Genomic DNA, 17,347 nt, shown 5'->3' with positions numbered 1-17,347 from the left:
GCAGCCTCCCCCACATAACCTCAATGTGCTATAAAAATAGTATCACTTTTCATGTGTATTAAGCCATTAAAGGGGAGGGGGGCGCACACCTGGGTGGCTCAGTCGGTTAAACGTTCAACTCTGATTTCAGCTCAGGTCATGATCTAGGGCTCCTGGGATCAAGCCCCACATTGGGCCCCATGCTCAGCTGGGAGTCTGCTTGAGGACTCTCTCTCCCTTTCCCTCCGCCCCTACCCCAACTTATGCTATCTTTAAAAAATAAATAAATAAATCTTAAAAAAGAGAGAGAAGCACTAACCGTATCCTAAGTGTCTCTTGCAATAACATGCCATATCAACAGGAATGAATTTTATTTCTAAGGAGTGATAAACAGACCGAATAATAGGAAAAGACCTCTATCGTCTCTATTTTTAGCAGAAGCTAGAAAAGGGGTAGGTAAAAATGTTTTGGTGTATGTGTGTGCCCTCCTTAATTACTATAAAATGATTTAAGACTTAATTTTCAAACAGACCTTGCGATTTATCAGAATCATCCTCTAGGTCACAGGTGATTGGTTTCAAGGGCTGCTGTTCAGAATCAGGCTCCTAAAGAAGGAAATAACACAAATACTTCAACACATAATTATTACCAACAGGGACTAGGACATAAACATTGAATCTCTCAAAGAAGGCTGAAATAGCAGAAAGACTCAAGTGTCAACAGCTTCACATCTACATGCACAGCTGCATTACTATCATATAAGTCTTGGCAAAAACAAGTAGCCTTGCTCTCTAATGTCCTTGACAGTAACTGAGTCACCAAGAAAAAAATTTACACCACACTTTATAGTGTATTCTAGTAAAGAAGGAAAAATATTTGATGTTTAACAGAACAAGCTTCAGTTAATCTGAAAATTCACCAATGCAGACACAAATCCTAGTAATTACAGATAAAGAATTTAATAAAAACCAGAAATGTTTAAACTTTTAAAAATTACTTCAGCTTCAGAAAGAATAGTACTTTAAATAACCTTAAGGGACTGTTCTCTAGAACAGGTAATGCAGAGAAACAAATTGATATGCACATCACGTAAGATTTCTCTGCCCCACAAGAATTACTCCAAATTATTCTGATAGTAATGTAAATTCTAATACCAGCAACAGGGAAATGGAAGTTAAAAAGACAAATTATGCAATAAGTAAATCACCTTTACACTACAGTTCTCAGGACTAGACTGACATGAGCCCTGCTGCTGAAATGATGGGGATGGTGATGGTGACGGTTGTCTCTGTTCCTCTTTTTTTCGTTCATATACTCGAACTCGGGCACAAGTCATCATACTCTCAAAGTACAAGTAGACTGGATCCTTGTCCTCTTCCCGAATCTGTAAGTTTCATAAAACAAAACATTCCATACACTGGGGAAAAAACATCCTAGACTCCAAAAGGAAAAGAATGTTTAATCTTTATTTCTATTGCAACATTTGAAATTTTTAAATGTAAATTTTAACAAGTAAGTTAGTATGTGCTAAATCTTGGGCAGTCAGAAAAGATCTGGTTCTCTATCAAGAAATCTCAGATCACATCAGAGAAGTGCTTCTCAAATTATCGGCAATGAGGATACATTTCTGAATTACCAGTCCAACAAAGACTGATCCTTTTGTAAAATAAATTTTTAGAAAAACAAAAGACATGTAAAATACAAGCCCAAGTTTTTTAGTATTAGATTTAGTACACATACAATTATTCTATCAAGTATCTGTAAAAAGTTTCTAAATATTTATACTCTCATTTTCTATATTTATTTCATCATAACCTAGTAACAAGTAGTTCTGTATCAGCACAAAGACCACACTGAAGAGCACTGCACTAAGGCATCTTTCTTCAAAAAGACTGAAGACTGAAATGCATTTAATAATGAGAAATGCTTAAACTCTTAACAGAAGATCAGCTCTTTTACCTATCAATCTTCATAGTCATGTATCAACTATTATTTAAATCCTTTACTGTTACTGTATATAAAGAAATCAGCTTTAAAAAGATCAGTTACTTCTTAAAACTTTTCTTAATGCTCTCCTACTAACAATATGTATGCATTACGTCTCAATTACTCAATATTCTACATTACAGGAAGAAGAAGAGTACCTTTAAAAGACTTTTGCTAGTCATGTTTAAAAACAAAAACACAACTTTATATAATCGTCCTGAAGAGAGATTTGGCTATCCTTAAAAATAGCAGTAATTCTTAGTATATTCACTCCACTTTTAATAATATTTCTAAAGTGCCAGCAATTAAGCTGATTAAATAAGATTGATGCTTACAGCCGTATTACTTAAAAGCAAAATGATTCACAGAATATAAACCAAAAATCTTGAAATCCATTATCTTTACAAATGGTTTATATAACTTGCAACAAAAGATGAAAACCTGGGCTTACCACAGGATTGGGTTTGGGAGTATATGCCCGTGCAGGTTTAATTCCAGTGAGCACTTTGCCCTTCACAGTAGTAGGTAAAACTTCTGGCTGAGGCAACAACAATGGCTTCATAGGCTCAATGACAGAAGGTGTTGGGATATAAACTGGCTCTGGATCTACTTCACCTTCTACTTTCACCCATAATGGGTAATGTCGAACAGGCTGTTCAGGCTCTGTTTCACATATAGCTTAATAAAAAAGAAGGATAAGATTTTAAGTGACTTTAGCAACAGAAGTTCAGAAGCACTGCCAAAACAAAATGTGTTTCCTCACAGGAAATGAGGAAATGAGTTTCATAACTCATTAAAACAATCTAACAGATGCCCCCTAAAAAACCTTTAGTTGCCATCATATACCTTAATTTATTCATCTATTAACAAATATTTGTTGAATACCTATTATAAGTCAGATACTGTTTTAAGCACTAGAGGGAACACAGCTATGAATAAAACAAAGTTCTTGCCCTCACAGAGTTTATAGGAGAAAACAAATTTAACATTTAATATCAAGTAATAGTAAGTGCCACATAGTAAAATATAGCAGGGTAAGGGATGAAGAGTTAACAGGAGATGCTATCTAGCATGATCAGAAAAGGCCTTCTCTGTTACCCTGAAAAGATAATCATTCTATGCTACACTATTTTACAAATAAAACAAGTATCTACTGAGCCTCATTACATACTTGTATTAAACACTTAATATGTTCTAACTTATTTAACTGTCACAATAGCCCTGTAGACATTATTATTCCCATTTTCCAGATGCTGAGGTTCAGAAATCCAACAATAAGAGGCAGAACCAGGATCAAACCCCATCAATCTGGCTCCAGAGACACAGCTGTTACCGTAGCCCTCTAACAACAAAATGTATTCAAAAGACAGCCTAAGGTGCCTGGGTGGCTGAGTTGGTTAAGCGTCTGCTTTCCACCTAGGTCTTGATCCCAGGGTCCTGGGTTCGAGTCCCACACCAGGCTCCCTGCTCAGCAGGGAGTCTGCTTATTCCTCTCCCTCCGCCACTTCCCCCTACTCGTGCGCAGGCACTAGCTCTCTTTCACTCTCTCAAATAAATAAATAAAATCTTAAAAAAAAAAAAGGACAGCCTAAACTCAGCATAGGAGCAAAAATCTATCAATGGAAAAGCAATGAAACCAGAGATGAAATCATACTATCAAGAAGGTCTACACAAAATAAAACAGGTATTATTATTTAATCATAAATGGAAGATCTAGGTTAAGCGGAAGCTGGCTTTATTCTCTAAGTAAAGTGCCCATTCCCATAAAGACAACAGCTAAAGAGAAACAAAGACTGTATTCTGCATTTTAATGGTCAGTCCTCAGAGAGGACTTAGCTGGTTCTAAGCCTAAAATCCAAAATCTTTGCCTACAGTCACATAAAATATGACTGAGCAGCATTCACATTTAATTCAAACATTTAGCTCAATTATCCTAACAAAGCTGAATCAAAATTGCATTTGCTCTGAACATTAAGACTCCACTAAAAAACAACTTTATCTAAAGGGTCCCTAAGGCTAATACTATTCAGAGCATAACCACAAAATGTTGAATAAATATGTAAAGATTAAAATAGGGAGGAAAAAAATTTTCAGAGCTAGTAAGTACTTGACCCAATTATTCTGCTAGTTAGCAGTCTCTGTGTAGGCAGATAGGGCTAGGGATCCCCATGGGGAAAAAAAGACCAGCCTTGGCTTTCTTAACGTCCTTTTAGGCCCCCAGCCATTTTGTGACCTGTACTACTTGCCCAAGCACACTTCTTGCAGAACTCCCTAGGTGTTGGAATTACCCCCCAAAAAGAAAAAAAAAAAAAAAAAAAGGCAAAAACCTCCACAGTTAAGGATTTTAAGAGAACAGAGGGAATGCAAAAAGTAACAGTCTCTACCAGACCAGGAATTAGCCTAACCCTATCAGCAACAATAAATCAATGATAAAATTCCTTCCCAGTGCTGTTTCAAAAGTAAACACTGACCTAACACATATCACACATTCTTGAGTCATTTTTGCAGGATTCAAACTCTTTTGAGCACTCCAACAGTAGACTAATTGGAACAGAGAACTGATGATGCCAACCCTTGCTGGCCGGCCCTCATGGCTTCAATTAGGACCTGGATTCTGTGAACCAGGATGACTTTTGCCCCAATTCTATACAGAACTCTCCTTTGTCAAGCCCCTTCATGAATATGTATGCGCCCTCAGCTTAAAACTTCCATAATTTTGTTGTTCGTGTGGACACAGCTTTAGGAAATAGTCCTGGTGTTCTCCTTACTGGTATGGAGTAAAACCTTTACTCTTTCCCTGTTCTTTGGTTTGGTTATGTCTTTTAGCTGGACAACCAGCAAGAGGCAAACCCAATTCGGGTAACATCTACTGTCCAACTTTTATAACCTAGTTCATTTACTCACATAATTCACAAAGGCTTCTAACACCCTAGTATTTATATATTTCAATGTTTACTATGGATCAGACTTTGCAGATATAATAATGAACAAGAATGACAAAAATCCCTGGCTTCATGGAGCTTACATTTAAGTTGGAGGAAGAGGGCGACACAGGCAATAAACCAGACAAGGAAAATACGCTGGATTGTAGTAAGTGCTTATGAGGAATGGAAAAAAAAAAAAAAAAAAGCAGAGACAGGAAATAAGTAGTAATGTATAGTGAGTGAGCATGTATGACTATGTATTTTGAGGGGAGAGTGTTGCATTTTTAAAAGGGTAACCAGGGATGCCCCCACAAAGGAGGTGGGTACTAACAGAGGTTCAACCACTCATTTGATAGCAACTTTATTTTCTAGTGTTGCTAATTAGTTCATACACATATTAATTCTACTACAAAAGTAAAGCTGCCTTCAGGACAAACACTATAGACAACTTTGATCTCTTTCAATCATCTTTAAGGCTTTTCCAAGCCTCCATAAGCTAAGGATTCTACTAAGTAAAGGTCCCTTTCCAACTTTTTCTTTTGAAAATAATAGCTACAAAATATACAGTACAGTACTACAGAAGAAAACCTCTTAAAATATTTTAAGACATCTTAATTCCTCATAGGAAATCAAGGACAACTCTAAAGTTTCAACTATGGATAAATGGGAAAATGGTGTTCCAGTAAACAGAGGACTTCATAAAAGCAGCTGATTGGGAAGGGTAGAGTTCAGTTCTCTTTAGGGCATGTAAGACTGATGTGCCAGCAACATATCAAACAGGGCACACAATAAAAATCAGAACCGTCAGGGCACCTGGCTGGCTCAGCTGGAAGAACATGCAACTCTTGATCGATGGGTAAGGAGTTTCAAGCCTCATGTTGGGCAAAGAGATTACTTAAACAAATAAATAAGAACTTAAAAAAAAAAAAAAAAAAAAAAGATGAGAACTGTCATTGGCAGAGCCTACATCTGAAGCCATAAAAATGGACAGACTCCACACAAAGGCAAGAACAACAAACCAATTCCTTATACTTCATTAGCTCGCTATGCACTTGACTCCTTTACACTGCTAGGCATCAAAGATACAGTACTTCTCTGCTCCCCTTCACAATATAAAAGGGATCCTCCTACCCTTCACCTAAAAATCCAGAAAAAAAAGAGCTACTTAAGGAGAGAGCCAGAATAGCGCATATCCACAGAAGCCAAGAACAGAAACCTGTTTCAAGAAGTGGATAGTATCCCCTTATTTCTATTTTAAACGCTTCCTAATATTATCCGACCAAGGTCCTCTAACATTATCAATGTCTTCTGGGTTCTCAATAAGCCTTTTGTTCATGACACAACATTATGGCACATCTGTTACTGTGGCACTTAAAATTACAATAAAGAGGGGCATCTGGGTGGCTCAGGTCGGTTAAGCATCTGCCTTCAGCTCAGGTCATGATCCCAGGGTCCTGGGATTGAGCCCCAGTCGGGCTCCCTGCTCAGCGGGGAGTCTACTTGTCCCTCTCCCTCCTCCCCCCACCATGCTCATGCTCTCTCCCTCTCTCTCAAATAAATAAGTAAAAATCTTTTTAAAAATTACAATAAATACGTATCTATAGGGTTCCCACATATCTGTTTTGTCAAATTGAGAGTAACCTATTAAGAGATGGACTTCATTTTAATTGTCTATGTCTTACCTCCTGTCACTCTTAGCACAGTTCATAGCAGTTGCTCCAGAAATGAATAGTGTTAGACACAGAAGTCCCACAAAACTGCTATGCTAATAATCAGCATACTATGTATTCCTCTCCCTCCCATTTTTGTATGCCTCTTAAGCCTTTCTATTGTGAAATGTAATATTCAGTTGATGCAGAAACAATGTATATACAACTTAAAACATATTAACAAGTATATACCCATATAAACACTACACAGGTCAAGAAATGAAATACTGCCATCAAACCCAGGAGCCCCTGCATGCCCTTTATCGATCACAATTCCTTCCCACGAAAGAAATCACTTAAATGATAGCTACCTTTCCACTTTCCTTTTTTAAAGCCAAAGTACATACCCCTAAATATCACAGCATAATTTTGCCTGATTTTGAAATTTATATAAATGTAACCACAGAAATATATTATTTTGCCTGAGTTTCCTTTCACTCAACACTGTATTTGTAAAATGCAACTAAGCTGTTGCACATACCTAAATAATTCATTTATTTTTACTATGACGTACTACTCTGATCAGTCATACTATTGTTTATTCATTCTACTATTATTAAAATATCTGGGGTTGTTTTCAGGTTTTAGCTACTGTGAATCATGGTACCCTAAATAATCCTAAAAAAATGCAGTTCTGCAGATTACTCTGAAGTCAAACTATTAGATCAAGGGCATGTGAATCATCAACTTTAATAAATATTGCCAAACTATTTTTCCAAGTAGTTATACCAATTCACATTTCCATCAGCAGTGTATGAGAATTCCCATTTATCAACATTTGATATTATCATATAATTTTAATTATAACCATTCTGGCAGTCATGCAGTAGAATCTTGCTATGGATTTACTTTGTACTTCTCTGACCATGAATGAGATGTTCAACATCCCTCTTCATGAAGTACCTCTCAAAGTCTTGCCCATTTTTTATGGGACTGTTTGATTCTGATTAATTTATAGACCTCGCTACATATTTGGATATAGATTCTTAGTCAGATATTGCAAGTATCTTTTCTCTCACTGTAGCGTACATTTTCACTGGCTTAATATCTTAAAGACCTAAATTTCTCATTTTAATTTGTAAGGAATGTTTTCTTCTATCATGATTAAGAAATCTTTTCCTAGGGGTGCCTGGTTGTTAAGCGTCTGCCTTCGGCTCAGGTCATAATCTCAGGCTTCTGGGATCAAGCCCTGCATCAGGCTCCCTGCTCACTGGGGAGCCTGCTTCTCCCCTGACTGCTGCTCCCCCTGCTTGTGCTCTGTATCTCTCCCTCTGACAAATAAAATCTTTAAAAAAAAAAAATACAAATCTTGAAAATGAACATTAAAAAAAAAAATCTTTTCCTAATATGAGATCATACATATATATCTTCTGAAAGTTGTATTGCTCAGCTTTCCACAATTAGGTCTATAATCTCAAAGAAATTATTTCTATGTATAGTAAATAAAATCAAGTCTCACTCTTTCCCATATGAATATTCAATGAGCCTATCGCAATTTAAAAAGATCATCCTTTCCATATTCCTCTGCCAATTAAGTGTCCACATATGTCTGAATCCATTCTACTGACTTATTTCCTTTATACCCAAGCCAGTATCACCCTGTATTATTATGTGGTCATTTTACATGTTCTGACACATCCAATACAGCAAATTCTCCCACCTTGTCACCGTTCAAGATTGCCCTGGCTATTTCTAGGTCCTTTGCATTTCCAAATAAATTTAGTTTTTTTAAAGATATTATTTATTTTGAGACACAGAGAGAGAGCACAAACAGGGGGAAGGGGCAGAGGGAGAGGGAGAAGAAGACTCCCCGCAGAGCAGGGAGCCCAGGCATGGGGCTCGATCCCAGGACCCCAGGATTATGACCTGAGCTAAAGGCAGACACCCAGCCAACTGAGCCACCCAAGGACCCCTCAAATAAATTTTAGAATTGGCTTTTGAAGTTTCACATAAAAAGCTAGGACTGCAATGAAATTACAAATAAAAATGAGAAGTGACACCTTTACAATATTCAGTTTCACTTGCTTCCCCCCACACTCCCAATCAAGATTGGATGATGAGAGGATTCTAGGAAGATTAAAGAACAGGTAGCACCAAGAAATCTGTCTGCCCATTCATAAACAACAACTGCATTGGGAGAATCTGCCTGATGTAACTATTTTGGAATAACTTGGAATTCTGGAGCCTGTTAAAGGCTTACAAGTTCCAGGGGAAGAGTTGGCATGGTAAATGGTCCTTAACTGTGGTCTATTTTAGCTTTCAGCACAGTAGCAGCTGCCCATTCCCCCATCTTCTAATCACCTGGCAGGCAGCTCTGTGCATGTTCCAGAAGTAGCTTGCAGCTTGTGGGAGGCAGGCAAAAAGGGTCCTGTCCTCCAAACATCAGGGATCTCTGATGGTGGACTGCTTCTAATCAGAGGTGCAAACAGGTAGGCAGCCATTGTTGTTGCACCTCCCCCCACTACTGCAAGCCCTCCCCCCATCAGTCTTAAGTGACTTCCAAGGAATTTAAAGGGCCAGCACCCTTTATCCCCTTTAGTTTTTTACTTTTTCCCCTTTCAAGAGCCAGATATTAAAAATGAGAACATTCAAAACCAACTGACTATGCATGCGAACAAAAAGGCTCAGAAAAGGGGCGCCTGGGTGGCTCAGTCGTTAAGCTTCTGCCTTAGGCTCAGGTCATGATCCCGAGGTCCTGGGATCAAGCCCCGCATCAGGCTCCCTGTTCCACAGGAAGCCTGCTTCTCCCTCTCCCACTCCCCCTGCTTGTGTTCCCTCTCTCGCTGTGTCTCTCTGTCAAATAAATAAATAAAATCTTAAAAAAAAAAACAAAAAGGCTCAGAGAAGACCTGAAAACACATTAAGCTTACATATACATCAAGATGATCCTTAGTAGAGACTATGTATAACAATCAAAACAAAACAAAAACAATAACAAAATATATAAACTCTGGGGAAGAAGAATCTGATTTCCAGAGTTACACATTATTAGATTCAAAGGTCCAATGTTCCACAAAACATCACAAGGCATACAAAGAAAGAATAAAGTATGGCCCATTCAAAGGGGGGGGGGGGAATCAACAGAAAACTGTCCCTGAAAAAGAGCTAATGGTAGATATACCACATAAAGACCTTTTAAAAATGGTCTTATAAACATATGTCCAAAGAAATAAAGATGTGGAGAAAGTCAAGAAACTGACATATGAACAAAATGGAAATATCAATAAAGAGAAAACTTGAAAAGAAACCAAAACACCATCTTGGAACTGAAAAGTACAAGAACTAAAATGAAAAATTCACTAGGGGGATTTAAAGGCAGATTTGAACAGGCAGAAGAAATAATCAGTGAACTTGGAAGATAGGACAGAGAAAATAATGAAATCTGAATTAAAGATATAAAAGACGTTAAAGAAAACAAACAGTGCCTGGGGCGCCTGGGTGGCTCAGTCAGTTGAGCGGCTGCCTTCGGCTCAGGTCATGATCTCAGGGTCCTGGGATCGAGCCCCGCATTGGGCTCCCTGCTCGGCGGGAAGCCTGTTTCTCCCTCTGCCTGCCACTTCCCCTGCTTGTGCTCTCTCTCTCTCTCTGTCAAATAAATGAATAAAAAAAAAAAAAAAAAAAGAAAAAAGAAAACAAACAGTGCCTAAGGGACCTACCACACAATCAAGAGGACCAACATACACATGATAGGAGATCTAGAAAGAAAAGAGAGAATGTGGCAGCACAGTGATTATTTGAAGAAATAATGGCTGAAAACTTCCCAAATTTAAAGAAAGACATAAATATAAACATCCAAACAGCTCAACAAACTCCAAAATGAACTCAAAAACACCCACACTGAGACACATTATAATCAAACTCTTTAAAGAGAAAAACAAAGAGGGAACCTTGAAAGCAGCAAGAGAAAAACAAAAGGGATCCTTAACAATATGAGCAGATTACTCATCAGAAATTTTGGGAGCCAGCACACAGTGGGCAAATATATTCAGAGCACTAGAAAAAAAAAAAACTACCAACCAAGAATCCTACATGTCAGACAAAACTGCCCCCCAGAGTGAGGAAAAAAGTAAATTTTCAGATAAATAAAAACTGATGAAGTTCGGGGCGCCTGGGTGGCTCAGTTGTTAAGCATCTGCCTTCGGCTCAGGTCATGATCCCAGCATCCTGGGATGGAGACCTGCTCAGCGGGGAGACTGCTTCTCCCTCTCCAGCCTGCTTCTCCCTCTCCAGCCTGCTTCTCCCCCTGCTTGTGCTCTCTGTGTGTCAAATAAATAAATAACATCTTTCAAAACTGATGAAGTTCATGACCACTAAACCTACTTGCAGGAAATGTTCAAAGGAGTTCTGCAAGATGAAATGAAAGGACACCAGACAATAACTCAAAGCCATATGGAAAAATAAAGATCTCAATAAAGGTAAACACATGGGCAGTTATAAAAGTTAGTATTATCGGGCGCCTGGGTGGCTCAGTTGGTTAAGCGACTGCCTTCAGCTCAGGTCATGATCCTGGAGTCCTGGGATCGAGTCCCGCATCGGGCTCCCTGCTCGGCAGGGAGTCTGCTTCTCCCTCTGACCCTCCTCCCTCTCATGCTCTCTGTCTCTCATTCTCTCTCTCAAATAAATAAATAAAATCTTTAAAAAAAAATAAAAAATAAATAAAAAAAATAAATAAATAAAAGTTAGTATTATCATACCAATGACTTGTAGCTGTACTTTGTTTCCTACAGGATTTAAGAGACTAATACATTTAAAGAAAAAAACCCATTATTAGTGTAAAAGCTACTATTACTTTAACTTTAGTTTGTAACTCCAAATTTTGTTTTCTAGATAATTTGGGAGATTAATAATTTTTTCTAAAGTTTATCTTTTCAAGCACACAATGTATAAAGTTGTAAAACTGTGTCATGAGCAACTGAAAGGGGTAGGAATGGAGTTGTAAAGGAGAGTTTCTGCATGTTATTGAAGTTAAATTAGAGTCTTATAAATTTAGGATGTTAAATGTAATCCTATGGTAACTACAAATAGTTATACAATACACATTAAAGAAAATGAGAAAAGAATTTAAACAATGCACTACAAAATACCTACTAAACACAAAAGACAATAATGCAGGAAATAAGGGCCAAAAAGGCTTCAAAGCATATATAGCAAATATACAATGAATAAGAAAAAGAAAGCACAATGACAGAAGTTCCTCCTATCAGTCATTATTTTAAATGTAAATGGATAAATTCTCCCATTATAGACAGACTGGAAGAATAGATAAAAACACATGATCTAATTATACCTTGTCTACACAAGACCCAAGATCCAAGGACACAAACAACTTGAAAGTGAAAGGCTAGGAAAAGATACTCCCTGAAAATAATAACCACAAGAGAGTAGGGGTGGCTACACTAATATCAGACAAAATAAATACTAAATAAGAAAAAGTTGGGGTGCCTGGGTGGCTCAGTCAGTTAAGTGTCCAACTCTTGGTTTCAGCCTGGGTCACGATCTCAGGGTCATGAAATCGACCCCCACACTGGGCTCAACACTCAGCGTGGAATATGCTTGAGATTCTCTCCCACGCCCTCTGCCCCTCCCCCCAGTTGTGCACTCTCACGCTCTCAAATAAAATAAAATCTTTAAAAAAAGGTTGCAAGAGACAAAAAAAGAACATTATGTATTAATAAAAGTTTCAATACATCCAGAATAAGTAACAATTATAAACATGAATATATCTAATGACAACCCATCAAAATATATGAAGCAAAAAATGATTTGAATTAAAGGCAAAAAACACACAGTTCTGCAGTAATAGCTGGAGACTTCAAAACCCCACTCACAATAATGGATAGAACAATCAGACAGAAAATAAATAAGGAAAGAAAGGACTCGACACAATCAACAAACTAGATCTAACAGGCATATATACAGAACACACCTTACCCAACAACAGAATACACATTCTTCTCAAGTGCATATGGGACATCTTCTGGGATAGATCGTATGTTAGGCCACAAATTAAGTCTGAATAGACTTAAAAAGATAGATATCATGCAAATTTTCTCTGACCATAAGAGGATGAAGTCAGAAATCGGTAACAGAAGGAACAATGGAAAAATCACAAAACTGTGGAAATTAACATACTTTTAAACAATCAATGGATTAAAGAAGAAATCACAAGGGAAATTAGAAGATACTTAGAGACAAAGGAAAACAAAAATACAACTACCAAAAATACAGACACAGCAAAAGTGGGTCTGTAAGAAAAATTTGATACCTCTAAATGCTTACATTAAAAAACATGAAAGACCTCCCAAATCAACAACCTATCTTAACAATTTAAAGAACTAGAAAAAAAGAACAAAGCTAAATAAAAAGAGAATAAAGACTATAACAGAGATAAATGAAATACATAATAGAAAAATAATGACAATCAATGAAACCAAAAGTTGCTTCTTCAAAGAGATCAACAAACTAGTAAAAAAAGGAAAGAAGACTCAGACTACTAAAATCCAAAATGAAACCTACTAATTCTACAGAAATAAAAAAGATTAGAAGAGAGTACTATAAACAATTGTAAAACAACAAATTGGACAACCTAAATGAAATGAACAAATTCTTAGTAATACAAAATCTACCCAGGGAAACAGCCAATCAGAACAGACCTAAAACTAGTAAGGAGACTGAATCACTAATCCAAAACCTATCAACAAAGCCCTGGACCTGAGAGCTTCCCTGGTAAATTCTACTAAGCATTTAAAGGACTAATATCTCAATCATTGTTAAACTTACCCAAAAAACTGAAAAGGGTACATTTCCCAGCTCAGTCTATGAGGCCAGCATTACTATAATACCAAAGCCAAAGACATTTAACAAAAAACTACCTACCAATATCCTTTATGAATACTGTTGCAAAATTCCTCAACAAAATACCTAGCAAACAGGATTCAGCAGCATATTAAAAGGATTATACAACATTATCAAATCAGATTTACTTCTGGAATGCAAGGAAGGTTCAACAAATAAAAATTTATCAATGTAATATGTCACATAAACAGAATGAAGGTAAAAAAAAAAAAAAACCCACACGATCATCTCAATTGATATAGAAAAAGCATTTGACAAAATTCAACACCCTTTTATGATAAAAACACTCAACAAAATAAGAAAATAGGAAATTACCTCAACATAATAAAAGCCATATATGAAAAAGCCACAGCAAACATCACACTCAATGGTGAAAGGCTGAAATCTTTTCCTTTAAGATTAGGAATAAGGCAAAGATGCCCACATGCACCACTTCTATTCAACACTGCACTTTTAAGTTTGACTCAGAGAATGTGGTAAGAAAAACAAGAAACAAGAGGCATCAAAATTGAAAGGAACAAATAAAATTATCTGTTTCATTCAAGGTAGTATAATTTTTTATTTTAAGATTTTACTTATTTATTTGACAGATAAGAGACACAGCGAGAGAGGGAACACAAGCAGGGGGAGTGGGAGAGGGAGAAGCAGGCTTCCCGTGGAGCAGGGAGCCTGATGCGGGGCTCGATCCCAGGACCCTGAGCCGAACGCAGACGCTTAACGACTGAGCCACCCAGGCGCCCCAAGGTAGTATAATTTCATATGTAGAAAACACTAGAAGCGCCTGGGTGGCTCCATTGGTTAAGCATCTGCCTTCAGCTCAGGTCATGATCTCAGGGTCCTGGGATAGAGCTCCATGTCCAGCTCCCTGCTCCTCCCTCTCCTTCTGCTCCCCTCCTCCCCCATGCGTGCACTTGCGCGCACGCTCTCTCGCTCTCAAATAATTAAAAACAAAAAAAATGCTGAAGATCTCTCTCTCTCACACACACACACACAGTGAAAATAAATGAATTCAGCAATGTAGCAAGATACAATGTCAATAAATATCTGTTGCATTTCTATACACGAACAATAAACAATCTGAAAAGGAAATTACAGAAACAATTCCATTCACAGTAACATCAAAAAGAACAAAATACTTAGAGATTAACTTAATCAAGGAAGTAAAGACTCATACAATTACAACTACAAAACATTTCTGAAACAAATTAAACACAACAGAAACAGAAGCACATCCCATGCTCATGGATTGCAAGATTTAACGTTACTAAAATATCAATACTACCCAAAGCAATCTGCAGATTCAATGCAATCCCCATCAAAATCCCAATGACATTTTTTGCACAAATAGAAAAATCCACTCTAAAATTCATATGGCATCTCAATTCATATGAATAGCCAAAAAAAAAAAAAAAATCTTGAAAAATAACAAAACTGGAGTACTCATACTTCCTGATTTCAAAACTTACTACAAAGCTACCATAAAAATAGACCAATGGAATACAACGGACAGCCCAAAAATAAACCCTTGCATATATGGTCAATTAATTTTTGAACAAGGGTGCCAAGACCATTCAGTGGGGATAGGACAGTCTTTTCAACAAATGATGCTGGGAACACTAGGTATCCACATGCAGAAGAGTGAAGATGGACCCTTACATAACACCACATACAAAAAATTAACTCAAAATGGATCAAGGACCTAAATGTAAGACCTAAATCAATAAAACTCTTAGAAGAAAAAACAGAACAAAAGCTTCATGACACTGGATTTGGCAATCATTTCTTGGATACAACATTAAAGGCACAGGTAACAAAAGAAAAAAAGACAAAGTTAGATTCATGAAGATTTTTTAACTTTTTGTATCAAAAGACAGTAACCAAAAGTAAAAAGGCAACCCACAGAATGAGAGAATTTTTTGGAAAACACATTTTGATAAGGGATAATACACAGAATACAGGGAGAATTCAAACTCAACAACAAAAAAACCCACAAACAACCCAATTCAACAATGAGGAGAAAACGTGAATAGGCATTTCTTCAAAGCAAACAGACAAACGGCCAATAAGCACATGCAAAGATGCTCAACACCACTCATCATTAGGGAATTGCAATGAAAACTACAATGAGATACCACCTCACACCCATTAGGATGGATACTATCAAAAAAAAAATAAGTGCTGGTGAGGATGTAGAAAAATCAGAACCCTTGGGCACTGTTAGTGGGAATATCAAACAGTATAGATGCTACAGGAAACAGTAGGACCATTCCTCAAAAAATTAAAAATAGAATTACAGTACGATCCAAAAATTCCACTTCTGGATATATGCCCAAAAAACTGAAAGCAGGGTCTTAAAAAGATATCTATACACAGCAGCATTATTCACAATTGCTAAAACGAGGAACCAACCACAGTGTCCATCATCAATGCATGAATGGATAATCAAAATGTGGTACAGACATCAACGGACTATTACTCAGCCTTTAAAAAGGAAGGAAATTCTACAATAAGCTGTAGCATCAATGAACCCTGAGGATGTAGTATTGAGATGAAGCAGTCACAAAAAGACAAATGTTGAATGATTCCACTTATATAAGTATTTAGAGTAGTCAAAATCATAAAGACAAAGTAAAATGGTGATTGCCAGAGGCTGGGGGAAGAGGGAAAAGACTTATTGTTTTAATGGATTCACAGTTTCAGCTTCATAACATAAGGAAAGTTATGGTGATAATGGTTATTACATAACAGTGTGAACGTACTTAATACCATTGAATGTGTACTTAAAAATGGTTAAGATAGTAAAGTTTATGTTGTGTGTATTCTAACACAATAAAAAAAGGTTTTTTTAAAGAATGGATGTTGAATTTTCATCAACTTTACAGCATTTGCTGTTATCATAAAATTTCCTTTAATCTTGATAAAAATGTTCTATTATCATTTTAAATAACATTGTATCCCTGTATAAAGATAAATAAAAATTTAACCTAGATTTTACAATAAATTTCCTGTTTTTTCAGTATTAAACAGGCAGCAACCTGTTTTTCCTTTTTCTTTTACAGCCTTATTGATCTATAACATATAATACCACACATACAACTTGACGAACTCTGACATACATATACCCCTGTGAAACCATCAGAACAATTAAGACAGTGAAGGTAACCATCAACTCCAAGATTTCCTTGTAATTGTAATTATATAACGTCTTTATAATCCCTCCATTTTTCCCTCTGCCTCCAACATCCATCCCAACCCTGTCTAGGCAACCACTGATCTATATTAGTTTGTTGTTGTTGTTGTTTTTTTACATAGACAGAATAGAAATGTTAACTTGGGGGGAAGGCTGAAGCCAACTGCTTCATTCAGCATAATTATTCTGAGACTGATCCTTGTTGCTGAGTGTATCAATAGTTTGTTTCATCTTATTGCTGAGTAGTATTCCACTGTTTGTATCTATACCAAATGTCTTTATCCATGCACCTGTTGATGGACACCTAGGTTGTTTGCAATTTTCTTGCTATTACAAATAAAGCTGTTTTGAGTACCCACATACAAGATTTTATGTGACATACACTTTCATTTCTGTTGAATAAATGCAAACAAGTGAAATGACTGTGTTTTATGGCGGGACATATTTTTTTAACATTTTAAGAAACCACCAAACTGTTTTCTAAAGTGACTATACCATTTTACATTCCTACCAGCTATGCATGAGAGTTCATATGCTCTATATTCTCATCAGCATTTGGTATGGTCAGTCTTCTTAATTTTAGCCAGTTAAAGATATACGGTAGTATCTCCTTGTGGGGTTTTTTTTTTAGCTGGGTACAGTGTACTTTATTGATGGTACATAACAAGGCAGGGCTCCCCTTCTCCAGGGAATCTGGGATATGA

The 17,347-nt window shown here is 36.8% G+C and overlaps 1 protein-coding gene across 9 annotated transcripts in view; it reads right to left on the bottom strand.

Moving 5' to 3' along the window:
- Window positions 1–17,347, bottom strand: part of MGA (MAX dimerization protein MGA) — a 166,550-nt gene that overhangs the window by 31,251 nt on the left and 117,952 nt on the right. For all 9 annotated transcript variants that reach the window (XM_032418052.1, XM_032418053.1, XM_032418055.1 and 6 more), the window contains exons 10-12: window positions 2,417–2,643; window positions 1,187–1,363; window positions 512–584 (exon numbers count right to left, since the gene is read on the bottom strand). In XM_032418052.1, coding sequence (XP_032273943.1) covers window positions 512–584; window positions 1,187–1,363; window positions 2,417–2,643 — 477 coding nt within the window. The remainder of the gene's footprint in view (window positions 1–511; window positions 585–1,186; window positions 1,364–2,416; window positions 2,644–17,347) is intronic.

Source organism: Phoca vitulina, unplaced genomic scaffold, assembly GCF_004348235.1.
Source record: "Phoca vitulina isolate PV1807 unplaced genomic scaffold, GSC_HSeal_1.0 scaffold20, whole genome shotgun sequence".
NCBI lineage: Eukaryota > Metazoa > Chordata > Mammalia > Carnivora > Phocidae > Phoca > Phoca vitulina.
Note: the sequence above shows the minus strand (reverse complement) of the source record. Positions and strands in the feature narration are given on the sequence as shown.